The following is a 14,721-nucleotide window of genomic DNA, read 5'->3' on the forward strand; positions in this document are numbered from 1 at the left end:
CGTTTTTGATTGCCAAATTTAATTTTTGGTGAATTTAGCGAATATTGCTCCAGTTGTTCAAGTTTTTGGAGTAATAATTAAAATTTTAGATTCTAATTTAGAATTTTACGTTGCATAAGGTGATCTTAACGTTGTCTCTGATTGCATTTAGTGTAGTTATTGCATAAATTTCGTTCAATTTGAAATCAAGATTTGGGAGGGCTCTTGAACTAAAATTTTAAATCATCAGTTAATGTAATCGAAAAAAATTTCGTGGGAGAATGTTTAAAAATACATGAATGAAAATAGAATGAGAGAATAAATGTTTAATAGAGAAATCCCTTAGCTCCCTTTATTTCTTACTCTTTCACTCTTTTAATTACTTTGACGTGAGTAATTGCTAAGTGTGGAGTGAAAAAAATGGCATTCTGACAACCTGGATAGGCATCATGTCCTTTGATTGAGTTCAAAATCCCTCACAAAATTCTGGAAAGTTCAAACTTAATACCTTGACCGTATTTGAAATATTCCACATACGCTCTTTTAACAACCTGGAAGCAAGTAATATCTATGAATTTATCTCAATATCTTTCTTTCTTTAAAATCATGACTAAATACCCTTGCTGTTCCTGAAATATTGCAGACAATTTTAAAAACGTGGATTCACATAGTATCTTTTGATTTAGTTCAACAGCCCTCAACATTCCTTCCTTGAGATTTTCAACTAAATACCGTTAACCGTTGCTGAGATTTTGCGGATAGACCCTATTGACAACTAGGATTCATATAGCGTCTATCGATTAAGTTCAGTATCTTCCTTAACATTCTCTGAAAGTTTCAACTTAATTGCGACTAAGATATTGAGGACATGCTATAATGGCAACCTTAATAATCTTATCTTTTCATGATATATCACTTTTAGAATCTTTTGACAACCGATGTGCCCATAGTATTTTTAAATTCAACATCTCCTGAAAATTTCAATTTATTAATCCTTAACCATTCTTAAAATATTGAAGGTACGCCGTTTTCACAACCTGGATGTGCACAGTGTCTTTTGGTTTAGTTTTTAAGTCCCCTTAACAGTCCCTGAAAGTTTCTACTCAAATCCTCAACCATCCTTGAGATCTATCTAGACTTGCGCATATGCACCCTTCAAACAATCTAGCTCTATTTAGTGTCATTTGATTGAATTAATTCCCTACTCAGTATTCTCTGAAAGTTTCAGCTTAATACCCATAGTAGTTCCTGAGATATTATAGATACTTCCTTTAAACACTGGATGAAGATAAAATCTCTTGATTTAGTTCAACATTCCTCTCAATTTTCCCGGAAATGTTTCAGGCAAAACCAGCAAAAAAGGAAGAAGTGGAAAGGCATCTTGAACGTCGCCATTAATTTCACAGGAGGTGGTACATAAATATTATCAGGTACTTCCTTTTATCGAGGTTTAAATGGAAAATTTGGATTTTATATTTACATTTAATAAATTAAATGGTTATAGTTACGTAGCAACTAACCTTAAGTAAAGAGTGACTCGTGTTTACAGTAACCAGACCTTAAAAAAATGCTTTGTAGCAACATACATAATAAAAAAATCAAAATTTATAATAACTCCAGAGATATCTATTTCTCGTTTTTCTTTTTTTTTAGGCTACCCAAGAAAAGTTACAAACCTGAGACAGTTTGTTACATTTTCAAGAAAAAGGGAGAAAACTTTCGCAACCATGTTTTTTTTTCATTCACGTACTGAATTCAGTTTCAAATTTATCCTAGCAAATCTTCTGCCATTTATTTTTTAACATGTATTCGATCGTCAAATTTAGTTGTTACTGCATAAAAGAAACTAAGTGCCAGAGAAATTGTGTTAACCCTCAGGCAAATTTTCACGCTACCATTGCTACCAATCTAGGACGCTACCTATCAGTTTGCAAGTATTCATATATGCAATTTAGCAGCAATTCGTGAATTTTTATGGAGAGGAGCTTATGGACGCACACCATGTGTGGATATGCCTGGGCATGATTTGAAAAAAAGATTTGAAATTAAACAAAAAGAAAAGAACTTGTTCAAATTAATCTAAGGAGTGACATTAAAAACAAAAAACAGAAGTTATTCCGTGTATGAGGGGGTCTGACCCCTGTCAGATCCCCCTCCTCTTTTCTTTAAAGATTTTATAGTGGTATAAAAATACTCCTTATTCCATTTCAGCAGTCCTTTTCAGGCGGATTCAGGATGGTACAATTCTCCTCATATACGGATTAATTTCTATTCGTTTTAAGTTTTAGTGTCAATCCATGTTTTCATTTGAAAAAAGGTTGTTTTCTATTTAATTTTTGCGTGTGGCCATTATTTGTGTATAAGAAAGGCCGCTTTGCAGGCCTTTCAATGGTACCTACCTCGCTCAAACATGATTGCAAGGAGCTAAGGTCTTTTGCCCTGCAAAAACTGCTTTTATATATAGCAGTCAAAGAGCTGGCTTCTTTGGCTGGTAAGGACAGTTCTACTCCTAGCCTTCCTTGGTAAGTCTGGGATCAGTCTTATCGTTTACAATACCGGGTTTCAAGCTTGTTTTACTTCAGATTGTTGATTTTTTGCTTATGAATTATAAACAGACCTTTGTCATCGTTCCAGACATAAAAATTTGTTTACAATGGAAAGAAAAAACCTTCTAAGCTTTGGCAATAAAAAGGTGATTGATGTTGATGAAGCTAAATCTGTAGAGCATTGTCGAAACTGGAAGTTTTCCCATTTGCATGAGGTAGTTCTTATTTTAAATTTGTGAGACGTGTTTAATTTACAAATAGAGAGCTAAAATTTGACCAAGAATTGTGAGTTCAGACACCCGAGAAAACATCTTTGAGGCTGTGAAAATGGACTAAAGGTCTGGGGAAATATCATTGTTGTTGCTGTTTGTAAAGTGGAACCAAGTCTAGCTGACCGTTTTTTCTTCCTATCTTTAAATTTGTTTAAATCACTTTGGGTGGGTCTGAAAGGGCTAAGGGTATTAAGGTGAAAGTTCAAGGAATGCTGACCTAAATCAAATAACACTAAATGCAGTCAGGTTATCAAAGGTCGTATCTGCAATATATTGGGAATGGATTTGAAACTTTCAGGACCACTACTGCTACTACTACTATTGCAACTGCAACTTCGACTGTAACTACGACTACTTGCGACTGCGATATTTTTTACTGCGACTATGACCGTGACAACTTGAGGCTTTGTCTGTAATTGTGACTACTTGCGATTGCAACTGTTTGTGACTATGATTACCTGCGACTGCGGCTACTTGTGACTGCGTCTGTTGCCGCTTGCAACTATAGTTATAACTACTGGCAACTGCGAATGTGACTAATACGGATTATAAATGCTTGTGACTGAGACTCTAACTACTTGTGAATATAGCTTGTTTTGATCGTGGCAACTTAAGACTGCAACTGTTTGTAGCTGTGACTACTTGCAGCTGTGACGAGGATTATTTGCTACTGCAACTTTATGTGAATGCGACCTTAGCTTCTTTTGTCTTTGACTAATATTACTAGTACTCAGATATTGACTGTGAATGGGATTGCCCCCCACTCGTGCTTCTACTATTGAACTAAATCAAAAGAATTTAAGCACATCCTGTTTGTCGATAGAGCTCACTTTAATAGCTTAAGAATGGTTAAGTTTTAAAATGAATATTTCCGGGAAAATTGAGAGGAATGTTGAACTAAATCAGGAGATTTTATCTTCATCCAGTGTTTTAAAGGGAGTATCTATAATATCTCAGGAACTACTATGGGTATTAAGCTGAAACTTTCAGAGAATACTGAGTAGGGGATTAAATTCAATCAAATGACACTAAATAGAGCTAGATTGTTAGAACGGTACATATGCGCAAATCTAGATAGATCTCAAGGATGGTTGAGGATTTGAGTAGAAACTTTCAGGGACTGCTAAGGGGACTTAAAAAACTAAATCACAAGACACTGTGCACATACAGGTTGTGAAAACGGCGTACCTTTAATATTTTAAGAATGGTTAAGGATTAATAAATTGAAATTTTCTGGAGATGTTGAATTTAAAAATACTATGGGCACATCGGTTGTCAAAAGATTCTAACTGTGATATATCATGAAAAGCTAAGATTGTTAAGGTTGCCAATATAGCATGTCCTCAATATCTTAGTAGCAATTAAGTTGAAACTTTCAGAGAATGTTAAGGAGGATACTGAACTTAATCGATAGTTGAAAATTTCAGGGAATGTTTGGTCGATTGTTGAATTAAACCAAAACACATCACATGCATGCTGGTCGTCAAAATAGTGTTTTACCAATCTGCATGAACTTAAAATATTTTTTATTTAAATCAATAGTTTTAGTAGTCGTACAAGTAATCATAGCCGTTGAAGTAGCAACAGAAGTCGCAGTCACAGTTACAATTATAGTAGTAGTATATGGTAGTCGCAGTCGCAAATGGACGCAGTCGTAAACTATCGCAGTTACAGTCCCAAGTAGTTTCAATTGCTGTCGCAAGTAGTCACAGTCACAAGTAGTTCCAGTCGAAAGTATTCAAAGCCACGAGTAGTCACAGCTTTAAGCAGTCATTTTACAAGTAATCGCAGTCGTAAGTAGTCACTGTTACAAATAATTGGCATCGCAGGAAGTCCTGGTCACAATTAGTCGCAATTAAAGTCATAGCTAGTAGCAGCTGCAGTCACAAGCAGTTGGAGTTGCAATGAGAACTAGTCACAATTAATAGTAGTCTCAATTGTAAGTAGTCACAACCGCAAAAAGTACCGCATAGTCAAGACAAGTTTCCGTAGTTATAAGTGGCTACAGTCACAAGTAGTCGCCATCGCAAGTTATCACAGTCACAAGTAGTCGTCGCAGTCACAAGTAGTTACAGTCGCAGTTGCAAGTAGTCGCAGGCACAAGTCATAGCAGTGAGAACCAGTTGCAGTTATAAGCAGTCACAGTTGGAGGCTGTTGAAGTCGCAAATAGTCCCAGAAGAAAGCAGTCGCTATAGCAAGTAGTCACAGCTGTAAGTAGCTGTATTCACACGCAGTCACAGGTCTTGGTAGTAGAAGCAGCAGTTGCAGTAATAGTAGTAAGCACATAGAATCTTTAGGTTAGTTCAACAACGCTCTCAACGTGACCTAAAAATTTTAATCTAATACCCGAAACTATTCCTGAGATATTGCTGATACAGTTTTTGACAACCAGCATACGTATAGTGTGCTTTGGTTACGTTCAACATTCCCCTTAATGTTCTCTGACAGTTTTACCATTATATTCTTAGTCTTAGTAGCAGTATTATCAGTAGCAATAGTGCTAGTAATATTTTGGTTAGTTCAACAAACCCCTCAAAAAAGCCTGCAAGTCTAAGTTTAATACCTAAGCTCTTCCTGGGATATTGCTGACACGGCTTTATGACAAGATGGTTGCATATAATGTGTTTTTATTTAGTTAAACGTCCCCCTCAACATTCTTTGAAAGTTTTATCTTAATAGACTTTCAGGCAGTAGTAGTAGTAGCAGTAGTAGTGCTAGTAGTAGTAGTAGTGGTAGTAGTATTAGTAGTAGTAGTAAAAGTAGATGTATTAGTAGCAGTAGTACTACTACTAGTAGTAGTAGTAGTAGTGAGTAGTAATAGTAGTAGTAGTAGTAAAAGCAGCAGTATTGGTAGCATGAGTAGTAGTAGCGTGCGCATAGTGCACTTTGACTAGTCTAATATCCCCCTTCATTTGCCCTGACAGCTTCATTTTCATAAGCTTAGTCTTAGTAGTAGTAGCAATAGTTGTAGCAGTAGTAGTAGTCGTGGTACTAGTTGTAGTAGTAATGGCAGTAGTAGTATTAGTAGCATTATGGATATTGTGCCTTTTCATAAATTGAACATCCATGTCAACGTGATCTGAAAGTTTCAACTTTATACTCTAAGCTGTTCCTAAAATATTCTAGAGACACTCTTTCGACTTCAGCACTCCTCTCAACAAGTCTTAAAAGTTTCAACTTTAAAAGTCGTTCTCGAGGTATAGCTGATATGCCCACTCAACAATCTTCATCCACATTGTGTGTTTTGAGTTATTTCAACATCTCCTTCAACATGTTCTGAAATTTTCAGTTTTATTCAGTTTTATACCCTTAGCCGTTTCTGAGATATTGCTGATAGGCCCTTTTGACAAACAGCATGCACATAGTGCGTTTTGATTCTATTCAACATTCCGCTTGGCATTTCCTGAATAGAAAACAACTAAACAGGGTTTGGGAGGGGGCTTGTTGCCCTCCAATTACTTTTGACTTTCAAAAATGGCATTACAACTTTCAATTTCTAATCGAATGAGCTTCTCCAAAGTCTCTACGGTAACTTATTCTACAGGAACTGGCTTAGTGAAAAACTTATAAAAAGAAAAACAAATAAGAATTAAAGTACAAGTTTAGAGTGAAATCACTCTTTACTCAAGCAGCACTATTGCGCTGCGTATGATATCGTCACCACGAATTGTTTGGTCAGTAACAATACGTAAAAATCCGTATGTGCATTAGCTGATATTTTCATTGAAACCATAAACAGCTTCTATAACCGCATCAAGATTTCAAACTGTTCGTGGTGGTAACGAAATGTAGTAAGGAGCGACTCGGCTCAATAGTAACCAAAACTCTAAAAACGGAATTTTGTTACCAATAGTTACATCAAAAGAATCGCATTTAATGCTGATTTCAAATATATAAGTTTCATCAAGTTTAGTCCTACCCATCAGAAGTTACGAGCCTGAGAAAATTTGCCCTATTTTAGAAAATAGGGGGAAACACCCCCTAAAAGTCATAGAACGAAAATCACACCATCATATTCAGCGTATCAGTCAACCCTACTGTACAAGTTCTAAGCTCCTATCTACAAAAATGTGGAATTTTGTATTTTTTTGCCAGAAGACAAATCACGGATGCGTGTTTATTTGTTTGTTTGTTGTTTTTTTTCTTTTTCCCAGGGGTGATCGTATCGACCCAGTGGTCCTAGAATTTTGCGAGAGGGCTTATTCGAACGGAAATGAAAAGTTCTAGTGCCCTTTTCAAGTGATTTAAAAAATTGGAGGGCAACTAGGCCCCCTCCAACGCTCATTTTTTTCCTAAAGTCGTCAGATCAAAATTCTGAGATAGCCATTTTATTCAACATAGTCAAAAAACCTTATAACTACGTCTTTGGGGACGACTTACTCCCCCACAGTCCCCGTGGGAGGAGCTGCAAGTTACAAATTTTGACAAGTGTTTGCATATAGTAATGGTTTTTGGGGAGTGTACAGACGTTTTCAGGGGGATTTTTTGGTTGGGAGGGGGGTTGAGAAGAGGGGTTATGTGGGGGATACTTTCCATGGAGGAATTTGTCATGGGGGAAGAAGATTTCCATAAAGGGGGCGCAGCATTTTCTAACAGTATTTAAAAAAACAATGAAAAAATAAATATGCAAAAGTTTTTTCAACTGAAAGGCAGGAGCAGCATCAAAAATTAAAACGAACAGAAAATATCACGCATGTAAGGGATTCACCTCCTCCTAATACCTCAGTCTTTAATTTCAACTATTTATTCTACGGCCTTTGTGATTCAGGGGACAAAATTTAAGCTTTAGTGTAAAGAGCGAGGTATTGACGAGTGGGTGAACCCTCTCATATACATAATAAAAACGTACGAATATGGAAGTTTGTTACGTAAGCTAATTCGTAAGTTACATATATCTTTTACTAATTAAAACGTTCGTAAAAACTAAAAGTTCTAGTTGCCTTTTTAAGTACCCAAAAAATTGGAGGGCAACTGGGCCTCCTCCCCCTTCTTTTTTCTCAAAATCATTCGATCAAAACTATGGGAAAGCCATTTAGTCAAATAAACAAATATGCAAATTTTGCTTTAATTATTCATGTGCGGAGAGCCGAAATCAAAATATGGATTGACTATAAAACGTTCAGAAATTAAAAAACAAGTTTTTTTAACTGAAAGTAAGGAGCAACATTAAAACTTAAAACGAACAGAAATTACCGCGTATATGAAAGGGGCTGTTCCCTCTTCAACGCCCTGCTCTTTACGCTAAAGTTTTTACTGTTTTAAAAATTAGAGTTGAGAGAAAGAGTCAAACTTTAGCGCAAAGAGCAGGGCGTTGAAGAGGGAACAGCCCCTTTTTTGCCGTAGCAAAAAACAGCAAATTTGCAGTCTCCGGTACTCGTTGTCATTACCTCTAGGATTCGAATAGGCCAGAGGGGAAAGCCCGCAAATTTGGCTAGGAATAAATCACCGATTTTAATGTTCTCAGGATTTATGCCTAGTAAATGAATGATTATAAAGTGAAAGAAACTTATCTTTCCGTGAGGGCCGAGCCTCACTAATGTATCCAAGTGAACAATCAGTCGAAACTGTGCAAGGTCGGCCCAACTGCTAATCCTTTCTACACTAAAAAGCAAATTATATCTAATTTTCTCTACACACCACACTTGGCTATCGTATCTAATTTTCTCAATTCAAAACGCCAAAAATCTGATCGTGTGATAAACTCAAGTATCAGATTGCACAATTTCTGTAGTCTCTGAAGTAATTCATGGCTAAGGAATCAAGTTAAAACAATTCAAAAGTTCAAACAGGTGTAATCCCTTTGAGAGCTAGTTTCAATACTGCAGCATATCAGTATACTGCAGGAATCTTCTTTGAATTAAATTCACTTTTTTCGGTAATCTCGGTTATAACGTTTTTTCCTGATATTATGAGAAATAGAAACATTCAGATCGAAATAAAGATTTTTAATTTTATGAATGGCTTAAGAATATTAAGTGGAAACTTTCAGGGCATGATGAGGGGGATGTACAACTGACGAAAAGGCGATATGCGCATACTTCCTTATATGAAACTACTCCGTATATGAAAGGGACTTTTCCTCTTCAACGCCCCGCTCTTTACACTAAAGTTTGATTCTTTCTCTTGAAGAGGAAACAGCCCCTTTCAGCCCCTTCTCTTGAAGTGGGAACAGCCCCTTTCATATACGCACTAATTAGCGCTCTTTGCGCTAAAGTTTGACTCTTTCTCTCAACTCTAATTTTTAAAACAGTAAAAACTTTAGCGTAAAGAGCGGGGCGTTGAAGAAGGAACAGCCCCTTTCATATACGCGGTAATTTCTGTTCGTTTTAAGTTTTAATGTTGCTCCTTACTTTCAGTTAAAAAACTTGTTTTTTTTTATTTAATCATTTACCTAGTACCACTGAAAAGGCTCAGCACTTGTGAGTAGAACCATAAAAAGGTTCGTATGTCCTGAAAAAAGATCCTGTTTTGAAAACAATTTTGGGTGTCAGAATTGAAAATTTAAAACAATTTTGGTGAGAAAAAATTAAAACAAATACGATAACAATTTTTGGTGTCAGGGCTGAAAATTTTACGCTAGTTTTTCTCTCTCTTCATTGTTGAATTTCCCAGAGAATTTTCAAGATTAGTTACTAGAATCATTATTCTTAAAAAGTCACTTATTTGTAGTTCTCTCCTGAGACCATCAATCTCGCTTGTATCTGGAAACATTCTTCTTAACATTTATGTCGATAAAAATTTAGTATCAAATAGAGCCAATTAATTATGAAATTGTCAGCATGGAGGAGGGTCATTTTTTTAATGGAACTAAGAGCTTTTTCAGATCAGAAAGACACGAGTGACAGATGGATAAATTTTATACTTCTTGTAATTACGGAAGTCAGAATCTTTCTCTTCACACTTTTTATTTAGTAATATAATTGGTCAGGGACTGTGCTTGTTGTTTTTCGTCTAACAGGCTACTGCGAGCTGCTCATCAAATTATCGTATATCAGCTAAATTCTAGTATAATATATCCATACTCAAGTAGGAATTTTCGCTACTGAGGTTTAAAGTTTGGAAGACGACGAAGAAATCTAACCAGCACAAGAGGAGTGATATTAATGCTTAAATACCTCCATAAGTACAATCAGTAAATAAAGCCCCCCTCCCCCCTTTTCACCAAAAAAACAAAACACAAAGATTGTCAAAATTCAAACTGTCATTGAACTATCGATCAGGATTTGAATTCGAATTTTGAGTTTTATTTGAAATCAAATCTGAAACAGAGTTTGAATCCCAATATTTAATTAAAATTTTGAGCTCAGGTTGGTTTAGCTCAAATAAGATTTTGGGAAAATGTTTTTGTAATCTTAATTCCAAAATAATTCACAATATGTTTCCTAGGTCATGTATCATATTTGCAACACCAACGCAATTCACTGACAATCGAAAAATAAACTACCCCCTTCCTTGATTTTGAAACATACATCACATCATCTCCCCTATCGAAATTTTCCTGAATTGGTACTCCTGATTGTTTGAGGAAGACCTTAAGTTGCTCGGATGAGTTGAAATAGTCCTAAAGTCTAACACAGGCATTCTTCTGTAATCCTATCTAAGCTAACATAAGTTGTCAGCTTCGTGGTATTCACAGTTAAATATCAAGAACATCCAAACGAAATATTTTTGCCTCCTGGCTCAATCTTAGGTCCATCAATACCCGACAACAAGGATTTTCTATGATTTTTGTTTTGGATAGCCTATTATAAAATATTAAAGGCCAGTTTTCGTGCGCAAAAAGTTTCACAATTGTTTCCAACACTAACCGTGAAAAACAATATGAGGAAGCTAATTCGGTAAATTTGACAATAATTTTCTCCCATAAAAATTGAAAAACATATTTAATTAAATAAATTATTTAAAGATATGCCTTGAGTTTGTGATTCTGCGTATCTAGCGCTAGCTAAATTAGTCAAAAGTTGATTTCAACCTGTCTTGGTTACACTTGAATGTGCATGTCTTTTTATGTCGTTGGTTCCGGAAGTGAAACAATAAATTTAATATTTGTACTTTATGTGCTACAGGTTAAGTCATAAAAGGATACTTTTTGTAGAAATATTTGAGAGGTATAAATATGAAAAAAAATACGATAATTGGGTTTCCAAAAAGATGCTCTTGTAGGTAAACAACTAATAATTTGATCATTTTTGAGTAATTTTTTTACTCATTTTTGAGTAAAATTGAGTAATTTTAATAAAACACAAATTAGTGCCTAGCTAACAGTTTTTGCTATTCCAAGGCACTTAAACTACTTTAAAATTCCTATTTGTTAACAAATAATTAGGGCTAGCCTATTAAATTATCCATTCACTGGAATTTTACTCCGTTTGCTACCAATTAATGGCCGCATTTTCCTTCTGCTGCATCAATCGTTAAAGTCGTAGTTTCTAGAGCTTCATGAGGATATACGTTTTCACTCATTTTATAATAATGTTTAACACATATTTTTTATTTTTAGAACTGGTGGGCACTTGTGAAAAAAAAAATTCAGTTTCCGGTTTTTCCTTATTTTCTAAGACGTATATGGCTGTGAAAGCATCCAATTAACCAATTAAAAAAAAATAATAAAGAAAAAAATTCATTTCTAGTGTCCTTAATACTTTAAGCCCTGTACGAGCAATTGATAATAACTGTTATTATTATCATATAATATGATAATATTGTTATTAACTGAAATTGGCTGTCAGGGTAAATTTCCGTTCCGTGATTAAACCATTTTTTCTTAACCGCTCAAACTTTCTTGAATTCGATTTCAGTATTGTTTGTATTCAAAAATTTATAAAATTAAACAATTGATTATTTAAAGCTCTTTGTTTATTTTGAATAAGTAAAATGTTCAAGATATCTGTAAGTACCCTTTTAACTATTCCGAAGCCAAGTCAACTGTGCATAATCGACTATTAGCTTCGCAGATCCCTAGGCACTCAATGAAAAATACTTTTAGTCGTGAAGTTAAGCGTAAAAAAAACAGAGATTTGGCCGTGACAGGGGTAGGACGCAGCAACGATTCAAAGGACTTTCTGCATCCGTGGCCGTTGGTCGGTAAATAACTGCCAAATTTAGCTATAAATATTCTTTTGCTTTGTTGAGGTAATAAGATTGGAATTAGAGCCCCTATTTTTAAGTCTTACTTGTAAAACAAGGAAAATGTTGTGATTTAAAATTCTTACCTATCCCTAAATAGTTTATTGCTAAATTTAACTGCATTTTACAAAAAAACTGCTACTTAGACACTTTAGATTTACCTTATATTTTAATATATCAAGTTTCTTGGTTGCTTAATCTATTAATTAACTAATTTAATTAATTTAAAAATTTAATTTCATTATATATTTATTAATTTACTATTTTTCAGCAAATATTTTTTAGAAAAAAAGAGCTCCATAGTTAGGGGATTTCGGTTAACGTTCAACTCTTGCTGAATTTTGTTTTTTGAAAACCTTTCTCAGACATTTTTAAGAAAGTTAAGGGGAATAAAAACGAAAAAAAGAAACAAAGAGAAAACAGTTATATATCCCGGGCATGATACTTACTTTTATCAAGCAAATATGTTAAATTCTCAGAGACTATGTAATTTACAGACGATTGACTTCATTTGTCTAGAGTGGTGTTGGTGCTACCCGCAGTTTCGATAATTTTTAAAATCCATGCCCGTCCACCACTTCAAGTTTATGACATTATATTTTTGCTTTTTTGAATCATAAAATGCATTTTACCTTAAAGGGCTTTTCCCTTAGTCTCCAGGTAGAAATGAACCCTGTGAAAAAATGAAAAAATGAAAAGAGATGTAGGAAAAAGGCAGATTCTCTTGCGTTTATATTTTTTGGATACTTTTAATCATCGAATAAAATTTAATCTGAAACTAAATGTAATTTTGAAAACCTGAATTTTTACAAAAAGCAAACAAAATTAGGCTAGCTAAAACCATCTGTTACCCTTAGTGGCAAAACACCAGGTAAGTCTTTTTTTATCTGCCGTTTTTTTTATGTAGTTAACTATCTACTTTTAACCAGCTTAATACTATTAAGACAATATTCCATAAATTTCAAACCTATACACTACGACTTCAAATTAAAACATAAAAGAGAACGTTTAGTAAGAGTATTATTTAGATTTAGCAAGAACTGTCAGATGATTTTTTTTCTAAGACTTGTCTATACATTAAAGTATGCCTTATTATGTAGGTGATGCAGAGTTCCATCTTAATATTTGGTTCTGGGATCCTTGGACTGGTTGCAAATTTGGGCTCAGATAAACAGCAGAGACAATCTTTTTTGGATACTAGAAAGTCACTGGAAGCCCGATTAGCCATTGAAGAGCAATCCAGGCAACAAGTAAGTGTTTGAGTCAAATCTGAAGCTGCTTTTGTGGGGTGAATTTGACCAAAAATAAAGAAAATAAATCAAAATCTCAGTTTGTGGACTGTTGGAATAGAGATGTGTTGATTTATAACAGGCAAACGACAGCGGATACGAGCTCCTTACACTTTTTCTTCCGTCCCACAAGAGAAGATTCCTTAAGCTGTTTGAAGCAGGCTAGCTGTGTTTCTGTATTGTTGCCATTAGTTATTAAATGCCTAATAGCATCCAATACAATGAAAGTTATTGCAAAAATACATTAGATATATAATGAAATAAATATATAATACAACGGTAATCTCCAAAACAACATAAAAGCTAGTGACAATAAGGGGATAAAGAGAAATGAAAAATAAATTAATTTTGTTTTTAGAGAAAAATCTCCCAATTCAGCTATTTATTTGGGTTTTATAATTATTAATACATACGATTGATTTTGCATGACCGAGTTACCATTTATATAAATAGGTTCATTTTTAAAAATAATATCATAATTAAGATATTTTTAATTAGTACTTAAACTATCTGCATCTCTTTTAATCACTAATTCTACATTTTTGTTTTCAATTTTTACAGATTCTCTAACCCATAGCGTATTACCTTTATCGCAAGGAATGGCTTTCGCTTCCTCAAGCTGTACAAAATAGTCGGGATGAACAAAAACATTCTCTACGAAATCAAAACAAGAGTTTCCGGAGACTTTCTTAAATATATGAGCTTTATTTAAAGAGATGCAGTGCTCAATAATTGTTCCTGCTAGCGGCCTATTACTGTCTCTTGTAATATTAGCAAGGTTTTTGAGTATATCCTTCTACCCTTTTCAACTAAAAATATTAATGAGGGTGAGAACCAATTTGTTTTTCGGCATTGGGTGGGTTGTTAGCATGCGCATAAGATTCTGTCTTCTTACTGGCTGATAATTCTTCCAAGGGAAATGGTCTTTATACTTGTGCTTTGGATCTTTCGAAAGCGTTCGATAGTGTGGTCCATAGTCAGCTTCTTTTTTCTCTGTATAATTCTGGGGTCAATCTCTCTGTTATAATTCTTCGTAGGTTTTGGTATTCAAATTCTTTTCTTCAATTAAGATCTGCACCAGACACTATTTTAAGAGTACACAGAAGAGTTGGACAGGGCAGTGTTCTGTCCCCTACGCTTTTTAAGATTTGTATTTCTAGTGTGCTGACTAAGATTTCAGGTACATACCTTTCTGGTCTTGCGGATGTTTCTTATCTTGTGTATGCTGACGACTTGCTTCTGATTAGCCGTTCCAAAAAGGGTCTTTCCCAAATGGTCTCTATAGTTTCTGATGCTTTCTCTCATATTGACCTCTCACTTAATATAGATAAATATGAGTTTTTTTCCTATAACTGTACTACTGCTACTCCCCTTCACTGCAATAACTTTACTATCCCTCTTGTTGATTGTATTCGTTGGCTTGATATCTCTAATACTAACAAAATTTCGAGCTTACGTCAACGTACTGTTTGTAATATAAGTAAAAAGATTCAGATTGGCTATGCAAA

General features: G+C 34.6%; 1 protein-coding gene across 6 annotated transcripts in view; it reads left to right on the forward strand.

The window, feature by feature from the left end:
* Window positions 1-14,721, forward strand: part of LOC136041252 (adenylate cyclase type 3-like) — a 248,448-nt gene that overhangs the window by 21,004 nt on the left and 212,723 nt on the right. For 3 of the 6 annotated variants that reach the window (XM_065725862.1, XM_065725859.1, XM_065725858.1), the window contains exon 2: window positions 13,025-13,174. In XM_065725862.1, the coding sequence (XP_065581934.1) occupies window positions 13,028-13,174 (147 nt within the window). In that variant the 5' untranslated portion in view covers window positions 13,025-13,027. Of the gene's footprint in view, window positions 1-1,288; window positions 1,410-2,597; window positions 2,741-2,840; window positions 2,864-13,024; window positions 13,175-14,721 lie in introns of those variants that run through there. The other 3 variants (XM_065725861.1, XM_065725860.1, XM_065725863.1) reach the window with 3 other exon arrangements.

The sequence above is a fragment of the Artemia franciscana genome, unplaced genomic scaffold (assembly GCF_032884065.1).
Source record: "Artemia franciscana unplaced genomic scaffold, ASM3288406v1 PGA_scaffold_1180, whole genome shotgun sequence".
NCBI classification, from domain to species: Eukaryota; Metazoa; Arthropoda; class Branchiopoda; order Anostraca; family Artemiidae; genus Artemia; species Artemia franciscana.